This window comes from Triplophysa rosa, linkage group LG2 (genome assembly GCF_024868665.1).
Source record: "Triplophysa rosa linkage group LG2, Trosa_1v2, whole genome shotgun sequence".
Taxonomy (NCBI): domain Eukaryota; kingdom Metazoa; phylum Chordata; class Actinopteri; order Cypriniformes; family Nemacheilidae; genus Triplophysa; species Triplophysa rosa.
The window spans coordinates 17,863,415-17,889,207 of NC_079891.1; the positions used below are offsets into that span (position 1 = coordinate 17,863,415).

Here is a 25,793-nt window from a genome sequence, read left to right on the forward strand (position 1 = left end):
TAATTTGTTGATTAGTTTTATTGGGATTCATATTTAGTGGCCCCAAAATGTACTGACTCTTTTGAACACCTACTGTAAATTCCACTTAAAGGATGCTGGTCTTTTTTTTACACTTTTGTCCATTTGTTAAATTTCTTTTCACCAACTCCCTCCAAGGTCATTTTAAGTAAATGTATTGAGTCACTTCCTCAAAAATCACATCCTCACCCGTAACCACAGATGTCCTATCAGAATAACCACAGATGTAGGTCAACACATTTACTATGAACATGTCACACCAACATTTCACAACCAGACAAGTTAAAATTCATTTTTAAATTTCCATATAGGTCCGTTGGGGAGAGAAGGGGTCCACAGAGGAGGGTGCAAGGCTAGAGATGGCTAAGAATGCAGTGGTGTCGATACCAGAAGAGGCAGACGAGCCCATGATCAAAAAGCCAAAATCACCACCACCCACATATAATCAACATGAATCCAAATGGTATACTCCGATCAGGGTGAGTCACTAACCATTACCATTGAGACCAGTGTTGAGGCAAGATAACATCTCTTATTCTCCTCCCTTTCTTTATTTTGAGTTTCAATCTATCAATCATCATTCTATAAATAAAGGCTTGATGTCTCAGGTATAAGACTGGTAGAAAGCTGAAAGAGGAAACCAAACTGAGCCCTCAATATTTCTCATTTCTGCACAGGGCCGCCTTCAAGCACTGTGGGCTCTGCTGCGGCGGCAATATGACCGAGTTTCGCTCATGAGGCCCACTACTGCGGACAAGGTAAGCCACAGACGCATCACCTCAATGCAACAATTTGTGCCAACATGACGTATCACATTAAAGAACAGCAAACAACAGCATTCCAGGGCTGAAAAGTGTGCATAGGACATTTGTGTGTGTTGTAATAGTCCAGGAAGTATTTCCTTTAATGTGTGACTTTGTGTGTGCATGCATGAATGAGTATCATCTCTCCGACAAAACCGTTAGACAACACCCCTAGTTGCAAAGATTTAAAACAGGATATGACTGTCATGAGTTTGTTTGCACAGACTTCCTGTTGTGTAACTGTACTCACTGATGTGTATGTACACACAAGTACCCCTATTTTTTTTTAAATGTGGAAATACAGAATTGTGTAACTCTCACAAAGCCTTAAGGCAGCCGGTTGTTATCGCAGAAATTATTTCGCGATAACAGCCAGCTGCTTGCACATTATCCCGCTTATTCACGAGAATTCACATTCACATGAGAAAAAAACTGGACATGAAATGTGAATTTGAAATATTTTATTAGCTCATTTTTACCGAATGCAGACCTTCCGCGAGGAAAAGCCAGTTATTTTCTGTTTTAAGGTAAGAAATGACGTTCAAATGTCACGAACAGGCAATTTGGTTTAATTATTTGTAAATATATGGCATATGTTATTAAAAGATATATTTACATTTAATTTGTCAAAAAAAAGACCAGGTTATGTCAGGATCTGGCAGAAGAACCCAAGTGCAGGCAGACGTGAAGGGGTTAACAGATATTTATTTTAAAACAAAACACAAAACCGAACAAAAACACCCACAATGGGGGAAAACAGAACTAAGAACTATAAATAAAACAAGAGACTTCCCACGAGGGGGCAAAATGAAAACAAGACAAATAAACTAAACTCAAAAACACGACTTAATTCATAAAAGGCACAAAACTCACAAAACACGAACAGGCAAGGAACACGAACATGGATAAGCACACGAACATGGATAAGCACACGAACATGGATAAGCACACGAACATGGATAAGCACACGAACATGGATAAGCACACGAACATGGATAAGCACACGAACATGGATAAGCACACGAACATGGATAAGCACACGAACATGGATAAGCACACGAACACACCGCACACTAACACCGCACACTAACACCGCACACTAACACCGCACACTAACACCGCACACTAACACCGCACACTAACACCGCACACTAACACCGCACACTAACACAACACCATCTAACACAATGCAGTACACACAATACAAGAGCACAGGACAAAGAAACAAGAGGGTATATATAGGGAAGACAAACGAGGGATAATTACATGGGGCAGGTGAGGGACATTAAACACTCAGGGAAAGATAACGAGGAAACGAGATGGCGGGAACAGAGACGAGACACTGGAAAAACACATGAGAGGTAAAAACATAAACATCTCATGGCCTTCCCACATAAAACCCAAGGACTCTGCCCCGATCCCACCACACGACTAGAATTTCATAAACAAGACGGTGGGACCGTGACAGGTTACTGTGTGTTATTAGTTTTGAGAGGTTGTTATCTGGGAATAACGAACCTGCAAATGTTGCGACTGGCCAATCAAAATCAAGCATTCCAACGAGCCATGTAATAAATGTTTATATCATTGTAAAAAGAATTCAGTGTGCCTTTCAATCATAGTGTGGATTATTTTATATTACTACACAACATTCTGGGAAGCTTGATTCTGATTGGCTAACAGCTGCATATTAATGGGATTATTTCAAGAAGAAAGACCTATTCAGTTAGGATGCCTTGAGGGTAAAACATGAAATTTTGTTTCTTGGCTGAAATATCCATTTAAAGTCTGTTATTCCCTGATAACAACCCCTCAAAACTAATAACACAGGGTCATCCGGGTACTCTGAGTCATCTTGGCCGGTGTCGTTTAATATTACATATAAATTAAATATAAATATGCCTGATTAATAACATACAGTATGAGATTATATTTACAAATGAATAAACCAAATCTAAACTTTAAATGCCTTTCTTAAAGTGATAGTTCACCCAAAAATAAAAATGCTGTCATCATTTACTCACCCTCTTGTCATTTTAAACCTGTATGACTTTCTATCTTCCGCAGAACACAAGAGAAGTTATTTTGAAGAATGTTTTTAACTGGCCCCCATTCACTTGCATTGGTTTTGTTTCCATACAATAGAAGTGAATGAGGGCCAGTGCTGTTTCTTCAAAATATCTTCTTTTGTGTTCTGCGGAAGAAAGAAAGTCATACAGGTTTGAAATGACAAGAGGGTGAGTAAATGGGTGACAGAATCTTTAATTTTGGGGTGAACTATCTCTTTAAAACCGATGGGAAACAGATTTGTTACAAATGAGCATGTTTTAAATAGATATTTCTTGTCCATTCATTAACTCATAAGGTAAGTAGCACAGTAAAAAGTATAATCACTCTGTACATTACACCTTATTTATATACAGTACATTTATTTATTATTTTTATTATTTTATTTTTATATTTATTTATATCTCTCTGTATGATATATTTCATATTGATCAAATTGATAATCCACTTTTGAGACAAAAGTAGTTGTTGCCTAAAGTAAACAAACTATAGACAATGAGCGAATTCTTTATTTGTTTCCAAAGTGAGACACAGTTTAAAGCAATTGTTTCGGTTCGTTTGATCTTGAGGAACTCCTCGCCGCATCTGTGCTAGCGCAACATCCCAGTCACGCTTGAGCCACTGGTTCTGTTTTACTTTCTTCAAAGAAGCTGTTAAAACCTTTGTAACTCTGAATTCGTCTGAGAGGAGGGTCTGGAAGCCTCTGAGCGGGTCCCTGGCACACTTCAGTCAGACCACAGCTCGATTGTGCAGACTTTCAAGCCCTTGATCAAGTGCACTGGGTGCAGGCATGAGCTATCAAAGCCCGAGGAGTCCCTCATCAGAGCCAAGGTGGGCTGCGTACGCTCGGCTTGAGAGAGGGGGGCTTTGATGCCCGACAGGAACCCTCCGGGGTCATGAATTTTTCAGCGCCGGATCTGTGGGGTTACGGGGACTCATACAGGTGTAAGGAAGCAGGTTGTCGCAGACATCTGTTCAGCTCTGAGACCCCCCGGTCCCTCCCACCGCACCCTCCCGCCACCCCGCCCACAGCCAGACTGCTGGATTGTCAGCAGATGTAGTTTTTTCAAGACAGCCTGAATACTTTCTGCTCTCCCATTTACCGCCTGAGGGGCTCCAACACCAAAGGTAGAGCGGAGGGTGGACACAGCTGCACTGCCGAACTTGCCTGGGGCACAAATAAAGAGATCTAATGTGGTTTGACTGTGTTGTTAGGGAGACCGGGGAACCGGAGAGGCACTTCAGAGCCAGCTTAGCGCTGCAACATCTGCCGTCAAGTTTCCGGAAAAATCATCAGGGGACGGCAGGTAGAGAAGGTGGCAGTGCGTCAAGGGCTGGCCCATTACTGGCGGGGGCTCTTTTGAATGCCTGCCCGTCCCTCCCTATCCCTCTCTTCCCTGCCTCTAACTAACTGTCTCAGCAGGAATCTGTGTTATTTTACAAAGCGGCAGTCGGCAAAACACACTAATAAGCACCTTTTTAAATGATACATTAACATACATTAACCCCAGCGAGACGCCACGCAAAGTCAAGACGGAGTCTGTTGAAAAGGTTTTCTTTTTCGAGTCTGCGTAGTCTATTTGTTCCCACACTAAAGTCTTCTGGGGGAGGTTATAGAAATCCTGGTTTGACTGTAATAGTATTTTTTTGGTGGAATTCAATCCTTATTTTCCACTTTGACACACTAACTTGGTCAGGCCGAACAATTATACGTTTCATAAGCGAGGAAACCTCAATGTGTGACACGGGCTCGCCGCGCACACAGCGTACAGCACAAATAGCACCCCCAGAAAGCATTCTGGCCCATTGTTCAAGACGTACAATGTCACTTTAGCGTAGCCTATGCATACATTACACCCTATTAAAATCAGCCTCCGTATAACACGTACCTTATTAGCCCATGCAGAATGCTTGCCTCCTTGGGGCAGTGCTGTAATGAGCTAGTGTATTTTTAAATGGTGTAAATTCCGACCTCAGACAAAGAAAACATGTCAGCTCGCGGTCCCGAGGCCTTACGCTCACGGCGGAGCGGAAAAATAAATAAAAATGTACCGTCGTGGCCCAGTGTGACAGCATCTTAATTTAACAGTCATCGGTCACATTAACAGAGCAGTGGGAGCATTTTAATTAAGAGAACGCGAGCGGGCGGCTCGGTGGGGACGGTTCTTGAAGAACGCAGGAGAGGGAGGCATCGCTGGCATGGAGAAATAACGACGGGGTGGACGACGGCGAAGAGAGGGAACGAGTAATGACAAAAAAAGGAGAAAGTGTGTGTGGGGGATTAAGGAACTAGGCTAGCGGGCCGGCTCCCTCAGGTCGTACGCACACATGGCCGGGCTAAGCCGTGGTAGTGTTCAAGAGCCCAGTCTCATGACAGGATTATGGTGGCGAGCGGCAGACCCCGAACTGTTTGTGTTTTAGCCGGGGAGCCAAGAGAGCGAGTAGTGTCCTAATGAACTAGAAAGGCCAGTATGAAGTGAGTCTGGCTGCTTAAGTGAGGGACAACTGCCTAATGAGGCACACTGAGATGCGCTGAACAGTTTAGCCATACAAAAGCCATCGGAATTGCGGTTTGCTTGGCAGCAGGAAAAAGCAGCACAGTTTAAATTTGTGATATTTGTATTTCGTTTTAATTTCCTTTTGTAAATAGAGCCGGGGAATTTGACTGTATATACTGTCTTAAAATAGAAATGTCGATTGGTAGGGAGTATGCTATATCATTTGTACATATTTTACATATTTGAGACATAGCAATGACATTCTTGTTTTAGATCGTGTTTTCACATTTCTCAAAATATCTTCTTTTGTGTTCCTCAGAAGTTTTAAACAACATGAGGGTAATTTTTATTACTAGATTTTAAAAATAGGCATTACGATTTGTTTAAAATATAAAATGCATTTTTATGATATAAAACTTATTTTATCCTGATAAAAGATTGTTGTCATGCCCCCTATTGTACTGTAGTCATCTACGTACATTTAACAAAAAAATCCTAAAAAAAAAAAAACTCATGCCATGAATACCATTGTTATGCAGATTTTGTATAATCAATGTGCTGATTAAACAGAAAATTAAATTGTGCATTCACATCTCAAGAAGAGTGACAAATTAGGAAAATAGTTCCTAATAGTTTTTATGATTATCAGTTAATATCGTCTCTGATTGGGATATCACGGAATGTTTTGTGATGAAAAGAATGCAGCTCATATTTTCATCTCTATAAAAAAGCTTTTTTTATGTTCTGTAAACAGACACGAGCAAGCACTGGTACAAAAAACACTGGCAAATGTTATTAAGTTGAAACATACCCTAGATCAGAGGCCACGGGATTTCTAATTAATGGGGTAATTGGAATTAAATCAGAGCGTCACAAATAATAAAGCAAAGTAGAGCGCTTGTTTATGGAAGCAAAGGGCTGACCGCCCAACTAAACATTAACATATTTATAGAACTATGAGTCTTTCACCATCTGCTGTAAGTATTTACATCTCTATAATTTTCCGATGTGTTTTGGTTTGCGATTGGTTTTGTTGTGACAATCGGTGTGCATGGTGACTTTTTTTTCTGGTCCTCATTAGTGCTATCAGAACACTGGCCTGTTACCCTTAACAAGCATTAAGTAGAAGGCGGACAGTTTAGTTAAACCCCACCGGCCGCAGAGGAGAAATGACAGCTTTAACAACGACTGGCTTGATGATTTCACAAAATGGCCCCTTGCTCTTTGAACCAGGTCTGTCTTTTTTTGGGATGTGAATTGCAGAAAGTAGGGCAGATGTCCATGTGGCTGGTTGTAAATTCGGCGATGTCTGCCGTGTTAATCTGTGAGCCTCTTCAAACAGCCAGACCTCCTGGTAACAGGATTAGGTTGGGGACCCCAGTGAGCTGGTTTGGAGGGTGGTACTGGTGGTGGTGGTGGGGGGGTAGTGCCAGAGTGCATGACGGAGCTCTTGGGTTGGAGCAGTGTACACACGAGATGGGTTTGGAGTATTTGATGTGATTCCAGCTATTGTCTCCAGAACATTAACCGCTATTAAATTGCGATTAGCATCATTTTATAATCCTTAACAGCAGAGATTTATGATTTCCCCATTTACGCACTGTATAAAATTTTTTTTTTTTTTTTTTTTTACCAGGGCCTTTGTTTTCTTTTTGCTTTTATATTTGATCTCTTTATTCCTTCAATCCCTCTTATAAGCGCTCCAGCATGGCTTTACTGGATTTACAGTGAAATGGCACTTTCTACTTTAGATTGAGCGCTTGATTTAACAAAATGCAATCCATTAACAATCATATTTTCTCCATCTTGTACATTGGCATTCTAATTTTTTTACCATATTGAGGTCAAGCGTCTACGTGATAGAGGCATGTGCTCAGAAATCTCTTTTCTGCCTGGATCTGAGCACATTGTGCTGATTAGCTGGGTGGGCTGGTACCTGCCCCCTCTAGCAGACTGTTTAACACGGGCGCAAGCTTCTGTGTACTTCGCCTTAACCTCCTGATTCAATCCAAGTTGATGTCCTGCCGCGTTAGTGCGTGCGCGTGTGTCTGTGTGTGTTTTTTTCCCTTGGCCGACTGGATACAAACGTGGTCGTGTCAACGTGCGGGCCATTTCTTCATCGTCTATTAAAATCAAAGCCCCATTGCAATGAGAGCTGGAATCGTGGCTTTAATTAAACAGCATTACTGTTAGTGTCAGACATTCCCTGGGCTGCTTTGTCGCATTGATTTTTCTCCTTAAGTGTGACAGACCTATGGAAATCATACAGGGAATCAGTAATGTATTGTAATTCACTCCTTCCCTCGTCTGATCAATTTGAATATTTAAAGTGATGAGTACAGCGCACGACTGTTTTAAAGGCAATTTACGGAGATATAGTGCTTGTTTTTTTCTTTAAGATACTTAAATTAACTCATTTTTATTTTTATTTGACCATTGTTATGAAATAAGTAAATTCAAAATCACTTTTTACAAATATTCTGTTACTGTATACTTGAAACTGTTCAATAACTCCATTAAACTGAAATGAAAAACACTTTAAAAATGCTTATTTTCACTTTTACACCTTTAGAAAAGAACTAGATTTAGATTCTGCAAAAAAATTCTGTAGGGAATAAATAAGAAACCAGTAAAAAACAATGTATAATTTCCATTTGTAGCTGCACATTTTCATCACTCTGAATACTACGCACAAGATTTCAACATTGTGATTATGCTAATTAGTTTTAATATGCAAATCTGGTATGTCTCTTTATTTTAAATCAATGGCCTAAACCATATTAAATGCATTTCTAATCTTTATTAGACCTTAATGAATTAATTGTGCTGATAAAAGCTTGACTTTAACAGTTTTAAAAGTAGGACTTTAACTTTTGCAACCACCCAAACACGACATTTGGCTTAACGCTGTAAAACAGCACCCCAGAATCTCCCTCTAGAACTCGAATCACGTGGTATTATAGATAAAACTCGTGTCCCCTCAATGTGGGCACAAAGTCACTTTCTTGCAGATCTGATGTAGCATGTAATTTTGAGCAGATGTATTTTTTAAGATGGCAAGTTTGGCATCCCTATATCACTTTGTATTTGGAGTGTCTTTAACATTTCATCACCAGAGCCTGAATTGGCCATAAATAAATTACAACTTGTGGTTCATAATTGATTGGAAGAAAGGACACAGATGTGACAATTATCGTGCAGCTGTTGAAAAAATCGGTTTGTTCATTTATGCATTTGCTCCTTACTGTCAGTCAAACAGCCTCTCGGAGGAAAAAAACTAAACTAGTTAAAGTTCTGCTTCTTTTTCTGGGTTGAAACTTGTGCTCACCGGTCTCCATTGAAGGAATGTGAATCACAATCCATATGACATTCATCATCATCGTAGATCATTAGAACAGTTTATAATCTAACATAGTATCTTTAATCGTGTTGTCAACCTTAATGAGTTATAGGTCATTCTGTCCCATATATCACACCATTTATCATCATATCAATTAGAACAAAAAACTCTGGGTTTGTCATCAGAGGAGAGATACAGATTTAGACATAAAGAGATCAAATCTTTTAGAAATGGCATTGTTTACCTTCTTTTGTTTTGATCACAATCATCTGGATATGTATCTGTGGGTCTCAAAACAAATGCATTTAAGTAGTTCTGAATCCTGATTTTTGTGTGCACAGATGCAGAACTCCTCTTGCGGTCTTAATAGTTTTAACCCATCAGATGGCCCAAACCCTTTCATAGTGGAAGCCGCTAGAATTTCCTAGTACCCCAAGAACTTTTGAGTATTTTACCCATCCGTTCTCTGTATTTGTCCAAAACAAACACAGAGTAGAGATTCAGCGTTGCCAAGTAAGCTGCTCATTACATCCCCCCACATACTGTAATGGCTACACATAATTCCCTACCATAATATACTGCAAAACCAATATTATGAAGAATTAAACACATCTTAGGTCATGTCACTATGGCATAAAACTATGGTCAGCAGATTTTTGAAGGGTATTTTTTTCATAGTGATGGATGTGTTTAAGGGATGAAATCACCAATGACATGTGATGATCTCATATGATGTCTAGTTGTAATGTTCTATTGAACACAGTAATTCAGGACACAGGCAGACAGGAGACCGTGTGTGTGTGCTTGGACTCCACCAGTTGCACTGATTAGAAGCAGAAGGTCTTGCATGTTTTCTGGTTTTGGGCCCAGTGAAATCATGGGGCAGAATTTGTTGAGATCATGACTGTGTTCACTTTAGACTGCATGTGTGTAAAAACTTCATCACATTATACTGACAATGAGAGATTTTCCCCTAACATTTATTAGTTGGTCAGGAAATCATTCTGACCCAACTTCATGAAAAACATTAAAGCTCAAGAAAGCTATCACTATCAGGGTATTGTCAACACCCTGATTTTAGATTGAAATCAAGTAGCAATCTAACGCAGAGCCAACATTTTCTTGTAAACATAAATGCTCTTAAAATCAAGGACTGGAATTTATTAAGATTACTACAATAAGCTTAAAATGTTACAGTTATTAACATGGCATTGTCTAACTTCAGGAATGTCACCCAACAGCAATGTGGAGTGATGGACTGAGAAAATGCAAACATTCATGAAACTTGTGAAATAAAATCTGGCTTATTCTATTGTACATACAATTTTGAACTGTTTCTAAAATACATCTTTTAAAAATAGATTTTTTCCTTTGGCTGTAGAATAGGAAAAGTGTTGCATGGAAATGACCAATAACCAGATGAAAAATCATGCATTAAATATATATTATTATGTTAGACGAACACGGAAAGTTCTAGCAATTTTCCATGAACATTTCCACTTTGTTGTCTGTCACTGTTTTGTTAGGACTCTTTTTTAATTTAGTTAAACTTTTCATTAAAAATTCGGTGAGTTTAGTTAATATAATAAAGTTTATGATCAAATAAATTGTGATAATAATAAACATTTTTTTTTTACTAAAGTTGTTAAAATAATAATATCATCATTACTTTGACATATCTCGTTTTTAGCTTCCAACATGCTGAAACTTTTTTCTCTCTGAAGAGACGGCATGTAAAGTACCAGGACTAGACTCCGGTTCTAACGGGCACCCTGACGGTGGCCCGGTTAGCACGATGGCTGTGGTGTGGGTCAGCCCACCTGGGAGGGAGACAGCTGTCTCGTCGCTATCCAGCGCTTGTCAGGCCTAATGACTCGCAGCTGACACCTTAACCCAGCCACGCTGCAAAGCAGCACATTAGAATAATTACTCCCTGTCAGCCTCCATTTAATAGTCAAGCCCCCCCAACCCACCTCAGATACTCGAGCTCCTGCACAGAGCCTTATACAGATGCTTACACAGTCTCAAATTCTGTCAAAGCTAAGGGCACCTTCTTACCTCACCCTATTGTTATATGCCCTTAGTGGACTGAATAGCATTTGCAGACTACATTTAGGCAAACTTACTGCGAAACGGATCAACGATATTGCCAAAGACAGTGTTTGCAGGAGAGAAACGGAAAGAGACATGCGGTCACAATAAGTCCAGCCTGAACAGGCAGCTCATTATAATGATATCTGCATAGCTGAATAAAGGCACTCCTCCTTCTGATACAGTGGGAGCGGAGCCATTCTAGTGACTTATCCTTATAGTCTATTCAGAATACAAGACCTTCTGTCTGAGCTGTCATAAAAAGACTGTTAAACAACGAACCTTTTAACATTTACTGCAATGGGAATGTAGCTGGTCTTTGGAAATGAGTGAATGGAACCTGATGAAAACATCAAGAAAAGGTCTGCATATAGGGAGATGTGTAAGGTGTGATGTAGTGACTGTTGTCTGTTCTCCGTGGGAGGCTGGGGTAGACGCTAGAGGAAAGGTCACTGGTTGTCTCATGTGGAGTTTTGAACAATGGTGATCAGATAGCTCTGACTGGCTGAAAGGGATTATTTACGGTTTTACATCGAGATTATTGGCTGTAGTTATTAGATGGCAGCTATGTTGGTTGTCTTTTGGAGTGAAATTCTTGCACTCAAAAAGGAATGTAAATTTCATGTATTTATGAAAAAATGACCATGCACATCTCCTTTTATAGTACTGGTGTAATGCTTTAATATGTATCTTTGTGTACATGTTTGTTCTCCCCCTGACCAGTCTGTTGTCTGACCAACTTAGGTCACATTAACCTAGTTCTCACAGTTGTGGTGTAGAAAAAAACGAAAACGCACACGTACAGTGTTTCTTCGTAATGTAGTGTGGCCTGAAGCTGCTACATGCTGTGAGATTTTCACTGTTGCTGTGCAATGATCAAGTTATTTACTGCTTACATTACCATGCGGCTTGATAAGCATATTTTCCCTAGTAGACATAACAAGATGGTTTATCACCAGGGTTACTACTGAATATAGCAGGATGTGCAGCCAGTATGTATTTACACTCCTGTGCTTTATAGCGCCACATAAATAAACCTTTTCTCTACCGTAATTTAAAGCTGAATTTTTTGCATTAAATAATGAGGGGAAGTTGCTCGTAAAAGCATCATGAGGTCATAAATTAAAATAAAAGAGAATATGTGCAGACTCAACTGTTTCAAAACTTTTTTAAGTTTATATAAACATTTTAATGTGTATGGATGCATTCTTATTTTGATTTCTTGTCTTAAAGGAACAGTTCACCCAAAAATGGAAATTCTGTCTTCACCTTCGAGTTGATCCAAATCTGTATACATTTCTTTGTTCTGATGAACACAGAAAAATATATTTGGAAGAATGCTTGTAACCAAACAGTTCTTGGCCTCCATTGACTATATAGTAAGAAATAATTCTTTATAAATTTCTTAGTTCTGTTGAACACAAAAGAAGATATTTTAAAGAATGTAGGAAAGCAAACACTTCTGAGGCACTATACACTACCATTGTCATTTTTCCTACTATAGTAGTCAATGGTGGCCAAGAACTGTTTGTTTACAAGCATTCTTCCAAATATCTTTCTCTGTTTTCATCAGAACAAAACATTTATACAGTTTTGGAACAACTCGAGGGTGAGTAAATGATGAGAGATTTTTTTATTTTTGGGTGAACTGTCCCTTTAACACTCATCAATTTACACCTGTACATTAACCTAATTATAGATTTTTTATTCTTGTATTATTATTATTGTTTATTAACCTATACATTACGCAGACCATAATCATCTTATGATTCACAAGTGTTAAAAAAACAAGTAACACAAGTTCATAACACACATATCCGAGTTTACCGGACTATCACAGTCTGCACCTTGAATAGTTTTTTAAGCTGTATATTTTCCTTTACATTACAGCTCTTCTAACAGGTCACCCATCGACCCCTTTGTGGGCCGGTTGCCAGAAACAATTCCGCACACATTAGCTTCATCACTAGCTTTAATGCGCGCCACCCCACGGGATGGTAGGCGCCCTGGCACGTGTGTGTGGTCGCATCCAAATGGCAGGAATCTCACGCGGACACAGCGCTGCTCCATCCTGACAGCTCTCTCCAATTACCGCCGCTCATGTCGCGTGCCGCCCATCTCTTCCTGGCCCAGATCTCACGTGATCCCGCCCGCCACCGTGCGGGTGGAAGCAAAAAGGGGGAAACAAAGTCTAAGGGGAAAGGCTGGCTCGCATAACACGCGCTTAGATGTTACTCTGCTTTTTGTGCATTCCGTTTCTAAGCAGCAGTTTCCCATGTTTTTGTAGCTTTAGTTATTGCGCTTTTTCTTGGATTGCGAGACCGTACATGAGCTTATGTTTGCAGCTGAATGTTTATCATGTCTAGGGGCCTGACTGCAGGCCAGCTGAGGCTGTAGAGACGGGCCAGAAATGAAAAAGTACAGATGAGCCCTATGGCTCTGTTCGGATGCTCATTTGCAATGTCGTGAGGTTTCTCTGAGGAGATGTAGAGGGGAAATGGTCATGCAAGCAAAGGATTGAGGAGTTTTGTATGGCTTGTGGGGCTTGGTGATTAAACACAAGGAAAAAAAGTGTCTCTGATCCTCTGCTCCTGTCAGGCACACAAAACGCTGCTATGTGTTTTACATGAATTTTAAATATTGAATACAATATGCCAGATTTTATTATTTTAATGTATATAATTTGGATTATGTAATATTTCTCTTTTTTGCCCAGCAATACAGTTATCATCTGCATTAGCATTTTGGTTCCAATTGCAGCTCTTTAACGGGCATGTGGGAATGGGCTTTTTATGCCACATAAGCAATATTATATTTTAAGACTTTTCAATTCAGACTTGTAGGTCGCCAAGCTCATTAAAATGATTATCATCCAGGCTCGCCAAAAGACCCCCCAAACTTTCTATCTCCCAAATTCAGAACACTGACCGATATTGAAAATGCATTAAATTGAAATGTATTAAATAAATATTTAGGAAATACAAAGTAATATTTTTGTGTGTAAAAATGCCTCAAAACAAATAGAATTAGCATACGTATGAAACAAATAATTTCGTTCTAATGTAAATTCTTTAAAAAAAGGAAAATCACTGTTGTCCTTCTGAAACCGTGTGTCCCCATATTTTGTGATTTTTGTCATAAATCGTTATTATTAGTTACCCTTTACGTTTGTCACTGAGTTTTCCAAAAATCTAACCAATATAACGTGTTAAAAAGTACTTTTCAACGTGATAACACAGTATTTAGTCATTTAGAAAGTACAGTGCTTTTTCAATTTTCTGAACAACAGTGAATTTGGACAGCCAAGGTTTCAGCAACGAATTTTCTGTATCGCACTACGATAGGCTTTTTTTGAATTTGCCTAAAAGGAAATGACACCACAACCAGCAAAACGTTTAAAAGAACAGCACTGTTATAAAAAGTATATTAATCACTTAAATGTGCATTATGTTAAACACACAACCTAGAAACACTGTAAACATTACAAATATGGCAAGTTAGAGCGGATGTATCAAGTTTTTGTACACTGGAACATGTATTTAACTAAGAACAATTTCCTTCCCATCTGATTCCCTGGCATCCTGCCAAACAGATTTCTCTCCCCCTTTTGATTATTTTATCACTTTAAATTCTTTATAAAACACTGCAGCGGTAACCTTGCTAGAGCCGAGCAGGACCTGGCTTTAACTGCTGCTATTTGGAATAGCTCTCCTCAGTGGCTCGTTCTCGTTCCCTCTGTTGGATTCTGCTTGTCCATTAGTGCCATCTGTGCCCGCCTGTGCCGTCTGTGAGCGCCTGCGCTCCGCCAAAATGACTGGCATTTTCTCTCAAACAACCAGGGGACGGTGCCCAGAGCTGTTAGCTGGCAATGATGTGCACTTATACTGACAAACACGGCAACAGAAAGACAGAACAGGCAGCAGAAAACATCTGCACATGTAGTGCAGCTTTGCTTAAGCCACTTTCACAGGAAAAGACTTTTCTGGTGACCATGCTGCTAAGCCAAGCTTTGTCATGTAAACTTGATTTCATCCAACACATGGGTTCCCTAGAGTAAAAATCAGCTCCTGACTCCTGAATGCATTTTTCCAGGACCTTAAGACACAGGATTCAAGAAGGGTTGGGAATCGAGGATCGGTGTTAATCAGGGTTCCGAATAATACGTATTGAAACCAAATGGTTTTTGTTTAACATTTAAACATTTGATCCTGTGGTTTATTAAGGTCTGCATTGTTCCACCGGTGTAAACGCTGCTACAGTACATACTCAATCCACAGCAGCAGGGCAAAGGAAACTGTGTTTTTGCTGAGTTGAGAGCTTGCAGTCTACACCGAATGTGATTAAAAGGCCGTGAAATAATACAAAGACAATAAACAGACAACACTAGAGAACACATCATCTTCATATGCATTGTCCTCGCTTATTACACATAATATTAAAAATGCAACATATTCATATTAAGCGGTCAAAAAGACTCACTGATCAATTAATTATGATTGTTTCTGTCTTATGTGTACTTAAGCCTTAAACAACGTCTTCATCTGATACACTAAAGTTACACATTCACATCAGTTTTGTTAGACTTTTGTTAGAATTCTGGCCTTAATCTGCTTTTTAATGCTGCCCCCACAGGTGAACAGTAGTCTTTACACTTATTTCAGAAAAACAGCAGGGGACTCATTTATCAATCTAGCTGATAGGATGGGTTTCACTTTGGATTCATGTAGCATTTATATGCCACCAATCCCATCATACGAATGTTACAGTTATTTGGCAGCTTAAAAGGCGGAGAAAAGAAAGTCAGAAAATGCAGTTTGGAGATCACAGGTCACTGAAGAAAAATTTAACTTGCGCAAAAACTAGTAATTTCATACAATTAAATAATTAAGCAAGTATTTCATGAAAGAAAAGACTATCAATGTATTGCCCACTTAGAAATAATGTATTTACTATAGTAAACTGAAGTAAATTTCCTACTGTACTGTGGTGTAGTGTATACATATTGAAATATTCTGCAGTATTTAGTTTTTCATTTCATTGTAGTTAAATACTACAGTATATATAAACAGAGTGAATTAATTACTATAATATTCTACAGCAGTGGTTCTCAAACTGTGGTAGGTGTACCACTAGTGGTACTCGGAGAGACCCCTAGTGGTACGTGACACGACAGGAAATTAAAAAAACGATATATTTGTTTCGTGTTTTAAATACAATTTAAAATGTTATACACGATCGATAAATACGGAACACATCTTATATAGCCTATGTGCAATTTTAATATACTGTATAATGTATTACTGCTATTTATCATTGGTCGATGTAACTCAGGCGCGTGACGGGCAGCTCAAATGCAGAGCGGGAGCAGACAGACGATAATGCGTCTCTCTCTCTCTTCCAATGAGCTGCGTATAAATTAATCTTCATATGTATTTCTGAACTTGCACCGCTTTAAAAGCTGTTGTTATTGCTGTAAAGCGCTAATTCAACACGCGTCTGCATCTACTCGAGGTTAAATCAATGAAGCATGCGTAAAACTAGACAGACTTAGGCCTACTTAAAATAGACCCTGTAATCGCCACTTTATAACACACCTTTTTCCTATTTATAATCTCTAGATATTTGTGTGTTATATACAGCTCTTCTCTGCATGTTTATGCATATATTTATATTTTCTTCTGTGTTAAATATTCTTTCCACATTGTCTATCTTTAATATAGGTTTATAGTCTTTTTGCAAGTCCCCACAAAGCTAATAAATCCCCCATAAGAGTAATTTACAGAGCTCTGTTTATAGTGCACTACAGAAAAGTGTTTTGTGTCCACTTGCTACTTTTGTTACTGCTGACTTGAAAAAATTGAAAAAAAAACATGTTTTTAGTTTGAAAACGGCTTGTAAATAAAAAACGTGTTTGTATTATGATTAGATACACCTTGTCCTACAAATCTAATGTATTATTAATAATGCAAGTAAAGATTCACAGCTCTGCTATTCATTTTAGTGTTTATTCATGTGTTTTCTATGGCGGTCGTTAGGTGGTACTTGGAACAACACATTTTATTAAAGGTGGTACTTGATCTGAAATGTTTGAGAACCACTGCTACAGTATACTTCAGAGAGATACTTTACTTTAGTATAGTATTTTCCATGTGGGGAAAAATGAGAAATTGCACCTAAATCACATTTTCCGTTTGATAAACAAAACAAAAATAAATGAACACAAGCACTCTAATTCCTTTTCAGGATATTAAGCAGGTACACAGACTAACTTCTAACACTAACTCAAAAACTTGCATACATGATAAAGATGTGCTGATCAGCTCTAACATCCCCTAAATCCGCTGTTAAAAATAAACCATTCATCCATCACCCACTCTAACATCTGATTTTCTTTTATTTAGATATCTACACTTGACCCCCACCTGATAGTTTACATTAGATTTACTTCACACTACTTTAATTCACAGTGTTACTGTAAGCGTGATGATATGGTAACATATTACACTGAAGTTGACAGCTTTTAAATGAACATTTATTTCAAGTAAAAGTTGGGGCTGTCATACACTCCTTCACAGACATTAGGGGCCAGTTTGCGGCAGTTTACTGTCTGTACTGTATTTACGAAAGACACGCAGTGAAAATTAGCGCTGAAAAGGCGTGGACACAGCTGTTTTTGCAACTGACCTTATTGTATATGCATTTGTAGGAGTTTCAGATGCAAAGAGTATTTATAAATACAGCGCGATTTAATACGGTTTGCGCACATCATTGTACTGGTATTTGCACCATTATTTAACGCCCAAAATAGCACGTCTTAAACCCTGCGCTAGTTTGCGCTGCTCTTGGTAGATTGTGTTGGTCACTATGGGAATGAGATATTGCATAAAATGATAATTATTTTAAGTTTATTTAGTGATCAATATGTCACATGTGTAATGCAAACACAGACCAGCTACAGTATAAGTTTTATTATGGCTGCACCTTGACTCTCATTGGTTCTTGTGTCTCGTTCTTGTCTCGATGACTAATGTTACTTTAAAATGTCCAGCCAACCTATTTCTCTCCTTTTTTTTGTAAGAATGAATATTATTTTCATTATGGGAGTATAGACTTCTTTATGTGGCTGACAACATGGCTAACAATCTATACTATCACAAAATGTCATGTATCAAAATGTGTAATATTACATTACTTCTGTAAGTGATACATCTCTAGTGGAAGAGCAGCTGCCTTCAAATTCCGCCAGACGTATGGTATACTTGAGGTTTAATTTACAGAACTCTGAACTACATGTACACTGCAATTCACTGTGCTTGCTGACATCAACCTGTAAGCGTAAAAATGTATCTGCAAGTCGAGCTTAATGGACTGGTTAGGTTTTTTATCATCAACTTCGCCTCTAATGTTTTCCCAAAAATGCGAGGCAGTAATGACCAATTTGTAAACATCATGACACCCGCTGCCAGCGTAGGATTTTTTACTGGCGTCTGGAGATTAAAAACCATCACTCCTCCCGCTGTCTCCCGGGTCAATCCGGCAGTCATCAGCCCTTGATTGCTGATCATATGCCACTTTATTTACCCAGAAGACTTGATTTGAGCCAGTAGGACTCGCTGTATAAATATTGTGTCAGCAGGAGGGGGTGTTTTATACCCTTGTAAATTACGGTGCGGATGCGCCTCTGAAAGACATTGTGGTTTATTGTGACTGTGGACTTAAATTACAGGGATCACCACCACGCTGTCAAAACCAACTCTCTCTTTCAAAGCAAGCTGCGGGCGGAGCATTATCACATCCTCCGGAGCCTTTAAGACCCATGCGGTTATGCTTTTTTTTTTCAAATTTAGTGCGTATCAGAGGATCGGTTTTGATTCCCCAGCAACAAAAATATACAGTTTCGAAACCATAAAATCAAGAGCCTTTTCTTGAAGCGTTTAATGTATTCGCTGTTCCAGAGCCTATATCACTTTTTAATGACTGGAAATTTATCCAAGTTGTCAGCATGCGTTAGATTTTAGGCTCTCTTGGCTTGGTTCTGAATCTCCACCAGACCAGATGGCGGTGCTATGTGGGCCGTATGTGGACCATGGGTGTGGAGATAGTGGGGGCCAGCTCTAGAGTGCAGGATTGCTCACATTCTGGCAATTTCCCTAGGCCTGTTTGCAGCTGCACTTCCTGTCCTATTTTGAACTTCTAATATGCTCAGTGTGTGGAAAGGGCTTTTAAAGCCAGACCTTATTCTGTGCAGTGTCACAACGGTTTTACAGAAAAGGCGTAGACAAAAGAAAGATTGCAATAAAAAAGTAATACTTTTATCTTCACTGCAATTAAACGTGATTGCACACATTGAGTTGTAATATCTGGTTTTTACTTTTTAGATGAAAACAGCTCTATTATGACTAAGTCAGTGGTTCTTAAACTGGGGCTGTGGTCCCCTGGGGGGGCCCTAAGATGGATCTAGGGGGGCCCAGATTTTGTGGCATTTTATGAAGTATAGAAATTTATCATAGATTTTATGAAATCAAACATTAGAAAAATAAGACCACCAACCAAAATAATTGATGTTCCAGCATAATAACTAAGAATCTTTCTAAGTTTAACATTATAAGTCTTTATTTGTGGGGCCGCAAAGTAATGCATTCTACACAAAAGGGGCCTTACGACGAAAACGTTTGTGAACCACTGGAAAATACCTCCATGACAATGCATATCTGCACCTAGAATTAGAAATCAACTCCCGCATTGAAAAAGTTTTTCATTGGTTGGGATGGTACTGAGAAGGACATGGGTTGATGTCCAAGAGCTCAGTTCCACCCTTCAAATCCTGGATTTCACTCCTTTAAAGAACTAAAAGTGCAAGACTGCTCCTCTGGGGGTTCTTGGGTTTGGGAAAGCAAGCTGTTCCAGAGACACGCAGATTCCCTCTTTGGACAGGTGCCCAAGCACACAGCTAAATCAGAGTAGCAGATTTCGTTCTGTGAAGTCTGGTGGCCGTCGGACGGGTGTGGTTTGGAGATGGCTCCAAAAAGTTGAGGTGGTGGGGTAATGGTGGCCCCCAACAGACTGTCTCTGTTTGACTGATCTGTATAGGTGTAGCATATGTACAGGGTTACTAAGGAGAAGCTCTTGATAAACTGAGCCTGTGTGATCTATTAAGGTAATACTAAATGCAGTCATGAGAAATCTCTGTTCAGGCAGATCAGACACAAGTTTTTTGCCAGGTTTCATTAAACTCTGTGGTTTTTAATTAATCCTTCTTTTATATTAATAAACTGTTTTACTGTGGTTGTTTAATATTTGCCCATACTTGCTATTGAATTAGTGTAGTTCTTCCACACACATTGAGTAAAATATGCATCTTCTAATTTTTTAATGATAAAGCAATTATTTTTACAAATTATTGATTGTCATTTACTGCATTTTTTTTCTCATATTGACTCGAAAATGCAAAAGAGTATGGCCTGTGACATCAAAAGTAACTATCTATCTACTGTATGTAAAGAAGTTGCATTTAATATTGTGCCTGCTACCCAGAGCTACACTGCTTTTTTTCACAGATTTTCCATTTATGATGTCAAAAGAACTAAATTTTACTGCTTTTTACTGATTTTTCATGTATTTAAAAAAATATGGTCAAAAAACGTAAAATGACAGAAAAAGACAGCAAATTTACAAGAAAACCGTGTAAACTTTTGGAAAAGTGGAAAGTTATTTTATGGCTTATTTCTGGTGCCCCAGCTGCCAGAAAATGTCTGTATTTTTACGGGATTTTATGGTATACAGGTGTAGGCCTACTCAGTAGCTTCAAATTTAGAACATGATGTTAATAAAAAAATTAAGAACATCTGAAGACATAGCCGTACAAAATGCATAATTTGTGAATACTTCCCCTTTAGAACATGATAGTTTCTAAAGAAAAAACATGCCTCTTCATGCTAACATATCAACACCTCTGTCCAAAATAATGTTTTGTTTTTTGCTTTGTATTAAGAAATCAATGTTTATAGCAATTTCAGAGTTAAGTTTTTGAGATCATAAAAAACAATGCAGTCATCTGACCCTAAACTTTTGAACGGTGGTGTAGGTCTATCAGTGAGTCTGTGTATGACCGTATTGATCAGCACCTGGACGAATCTTACGACAGACTTATCAGAGCCATTGCGGAGAAGCCAGACAGCTTTTCAGAGTTCCTACTTCAAAGCCTGCAAAATCCAGTAAACTTAGCCACACTATCAGTCGCGGCCAAAACAGCATCTGATGCGCCTTATTTGTTGACGGAGTGAGATCTATCGCAGAGGGTGCGCCTCGCTTGGCTTACAATGCAGGGACAATGTAAAGCCCCTTATTCGTGGATATTATAAGAAATCCTTGGGCTTCTTCCAATATGCAATGCCAATTGTGACTTGAAAGTAGGGCAAGTGATTCACTGTAGTTAGAAACCTAATATGTTTTAATTGATTGTTACATGCTAGTTCTCAAACTCATGTGTTGGGAGAATATTTTCTCTCTCTGTGATATGGTTTTAATGCAACATTAATCAATTGCGGATTTTGCGATTGCATAATTGTGTGTGTTTGGCTGTCCTTGTGTATTTTTGTGTAACGTGGTTGGTAATATGCTAGGCGAGAGCTCCCTCTTGGTGCCAGTGCACCCAGTTTCCCCAGCAGTCAGTAATGTGTGTACTAGAGCTACAGAGCTGTTTACAAAAGCCAGACTAAATTAAAGCAGTGAGATAACACAACATTTTGTTGATTTACTTAGTTATTCACTTTTTTAATATGTATTCTAACATAAATTCTTTTTTGTTTGTCTCAGCAATATGTTATATTAAAATAAATGAAAGTGTATAATCAGGGTGCTGTACTGTATAAACAGTGATATGTTGTTAGTATTTGTGAGGAAATGGTTTTGGCTCACTGATAATAATAATAATAACAATATTTACACATAATAAGTAAAATATTAATAAACAAATAATAATATTAATGAGGAAATGGTTTTGGTTCACATAATAATAATAATTATAGTAATGACAAAAACAACAACAATCATTGTTATTATTATTGTTGTTATTATTATTAAGTGATTTTGTTGTTGCAAAATATTATGTTTAAATTAATAAATGAATTTACCTTCTTCTGGCCTTTTCTTTGTCTTCTAGGGAAGGTGTATACATTTCAGCCGGATACAGCGTCAATAGATGACAGTTGCCAGTCTCCAAATTATTTTCTCTTCCAAAAAACTGATGGGCTGACAGAAAAAGCATCTTTTCCTCTGGATGACATAGCTTGTCTTCTGCCACTTTAAAGTATCCTGCTTCAGACTGATGCACAAAGGGAACCCGTTTTGCGTAGTATTAGCTTTCCAAAACTTAAATAAGTATAATATGGTATCCCTCCAGCTACTGAATAAAAAGAGGAGGATTAAATATCATTAAAATTGTCTGATTTTACAGTGGATCTGGTTATAAACAGCAAAGAAGAGTTTTTTTATACTTTGACCATGTTGTGCCTTCTGTGGAAAATAACTAATCTTATGGACACAGACGGAGGCTATTTAAAAAAAAAGCGGAATAAGATAAGGCTCTTTGCCGTTGGCTGGGAAGTAGAACTAATCCCAGTAGTCTCGCAGAGAGCAGAAGTACTTTGCCTCTTGGCAATGTCTCTTCACAAAAATCTCTCCAAACCCGCTATCGTCGGATGCCTAGCGGGGTTTCTTTGACTGGAGATCTTGTCATTTTAACACTGAGAAGCGCACACGCATGACAAATTGTAGACAGTATGCCCTAAGGTATTGGAAGCAGTAAGACTTTGCCCTTTAGTTCATGAAGACACCTTTGTATCAATGCGAGAACTGAGCAGAGAAATTAATAGAGCGTTATTGCACCGCAAGACACCTTGTGACCAAAGTGCTCCGGCAAGGTTTTGAGGGACACATTTCCCTCTGGTGGCTGATGCCTCCTCCCCACATATTTGGCAGTCTGTTCTGTGCTCACTAATGCATAGACATTCACAATTCATAAACGTGTCCATCGGTTTAAGGTTTTTAGACATAAATACTGCTGTCTGTTCACTGCTCTCCAAAGTTTTGTCCTGTAGTAACTTTTGGCACAGGAGTATCAAACTTTGGTAGCAGTAGCAGCAGCAGTATGTGAACTTTTCTAAGAGGTTTATATTTTAAATCAGGTTAGACCTGAAATGACCTACACTCGCATCAATAGAAATGAAAGAGTTCTTCATCTGTGCCCTCATCCAAAACACTCGAAAGATCAAACCGAAAGGCTCGACGGACGGATAAGTATTGTTCATTTCCAGAAATTATCCACGTTGCGCTCCCCCCTCTATTCGCACACAGAAAGGCGAGCAATAGATATTTATTTTAGATTTCTTCAACGCGCTGTCACGACGACGATCACGAGTGATGTCAGCGCGAGCGGAGACACTGTGGGGGAGGAAGAGGGCGGCAGCTGAAGAAAAAGGCTCGAACGATCCAGTCACTTTCGATACGCTACTTCAGATGCAAAATGGATATTCGAGTCGAAATCTGACAAAGCGTGCCGGCTTTGACGGGAAGTGGTATAGACAATGACCAGTGGCTGGGTCAGTGGGATGTCTCGGTGCAAGCAGGGATGCTTATCAAATGACACTAAAAATAAGTTCAACAACCATCAAGTTTGAGGGGGGAACAGAACGGGGTGGAGTGGCTCACATTTGGTGGGCATGCAAGTGTGCAAGATGGCAGGACCATTGGGGACAAAAAAAGCTCTGGTTTAATTATTTCTTTGTTGCTCCCGTCGTAATTGTAGAGACGTTAATTATTACTGCCCTCGACCCCCCCCCCATCCCCTCACAAAATTTGAAAGAATGAAATGCAAGCACAGAAAAGGTAAACATTATAACCATTCTTTGAGTGGCACCTGCAACTTAAGCGAATGCACTTCTTGTATAGTTTAGGTGAGTGTAATTTACAACATTATTTTGGCAGGTTTTTCCTACATTTGAGATCAAAGGTATTTAGTTAAGTATTATATTTTAATATTAGTTGCAACGCAGCTTAAAATCATTATCAGCTATTTTTGTGGCCGTTTACCCACCTCAGCCTCACCAGAGTCTCTGTTTTGCCTTTCTTTGTTTTTAATAATTTTTTTACTTTCATTTTTTTAAATCATTGTATTTCCTTGTTGAATTTCCTTTTTTGTTAAGATACATTTAACTTTATTTATATTTTGCCTGTGATTCGAGAAATGTTTTTATGTTTCTGGGCCCATTTATGCCGATTTTTATTCTTGTGTAGCATATTGAGTTCTTCGTAATATTGAATAAAAGGCAGGATATAAAAAATAATTGTCATTTATGTAAAAACAGTATATAATAAAAATTTAGAATATTACAAAATAAATGTACAGTTTGGATTAAAAAAATGTTTTGTGTTTGAACAACTGAATGTCAACAACTGTGCACTATTTTCTACATTATAAGGCAAAAGCAATGTATAAATTTAGTTAATTTTAATCAATTTAGTTCAATTTAAATAATACCTCCTTGTAGACATTGAGATTTTACACATTTTAAGTTAGATACATTTGTTGTAGTACAGCACTTGTCTTATAGTTTTATTTAAATGTCCCACTGCAGTCTGGCCAGTGGATGTAATTTTCAAAGTAACTTATTTTCTCCTCCATCTACACAAACACAAAAAAATAATTGTGTTTTCTGATTCGACAGTATAGTATGATATAATTTTATGTTTATATTTTCCTGAAAACATCACTAGTGCAGTGGCTCAAATAAAAAAATGTTCTTTATTCAACCTCATGTCATTTCAAACCTGTCTATGACTCTTTTTTTTCTGTGCAACACAAAATAAGATATTTTTAAAAATGAATCAGGAGTTTTGTGTACAGACAATAGAAGTCAATGAGGTCCAGTGTTGTTTGGTTACCAGCGTTGTCCAAAATATCTTATATATTCTTTAGAATGCAGGTTTTGGAATGACAACAAGGTACTTAAAATATGAAAAAAAAGTGTATTAGTCATTAAAAGCCCTCAAAAGACAATAGTCTCTCATCATAATGTAGACACAGGTCATTTATGTTCTTCAGATTGCACATGTACACTTTGCGAAATTGACATCCAAATGCCACAGTTTTTTATCTTTTTTTTACCAGCTAGTGCATTGAGCAGTTGATGTTCAGCTCCATTGTAGGCAAATAGACGCAATGCTCAGGAGCAAATACTGTATAAATGAATGCAGGGAAGTTTATACAATAAACTGTTCTGAGCACGGTCACTATGTTATTCATCTGTTTTTATCTATTTTTGCACTTGTTTTTTTACTTATAAAAGTAGATCCTGGTATGCTGAAATAAGATCATGCACACAAAAACATCTTAGCACTTATCATCATTGTGTGAACTATTTTAAATGCATCTCATTTTGTGCATTTCTCTTTCTCAGTATTATAGTTTCAGTTTTTTTTGTATCATTTGTGTAACTTTGCATTTATTTGTATAAATAAATTGCACCTCTTTGAAATGAATCTGTGTATCACTGGACTTGAAATGATTTGTCAGACATCACACTTAACCCTCAAGTAGTGTTCATTTCAACTGCACTAATCTGCTGTTAGTGGACAAATTTGGGCACCTTGTGATCTGATGGACTAGCAATTACATGAATTATCAATGTAAATACAAAATAAGCATTTTTAATGTTATTTTTTTACCTAAAATTCACTTTAAAAAGATTTTCATAAAAATCTTCATTCCACTAATTAAAACACAATGAAAACCCCCAAAATATGTCGCACTTTTGTTTTTTAGGGACATCTGATATTATCAATTACATGTAGTATCAATGGCAGTACTACTCACTGGTTGCATATAGGCTAAAATCTATAAACCAATGTTGTAACAAACTTAACGTCTTAAGTTCTAGATTTTTAGAAGTTAAAATTGTTGAATTAAAAAAATTGTTG

At 38.2% G+C, this 25,793-nt stretch overlaps 1 protein-coding gene across 2 annotated transcripts in view; it reads left to right on the forward strand.

Moving 5' to 3' along the window:
- Positions 1 to 25,348, forward strand: part of antxr2a (ANTXR cell adhesion molecule 2a) — a 57,862-nt gene extending 32,514 nt beyond the window's left edge. For both annotated transcript variants that reach the window (XM_057355895.1, XM_057355886.1), the window contains exons 15-17: positions 330 to 497; positions 696 to 776; positions 21,979 to 25,348. In XM_057355895.1, the coding sequence (XP_057211878.1) occupies positions 330 to 497; positions 696 to 776; positions 21,979 to 22,017 (288 nt within the window). In that variant the 3' untranslated portion in view covers positions 22,018 to 25,348. The remainder of the gene's footprint in view (positions 1 to 329; positions 498 to 695; positions 777 to 21,978) is intronic.
- Positions 25,349 to 25,793: the final 445 nt, after the last annotated feature.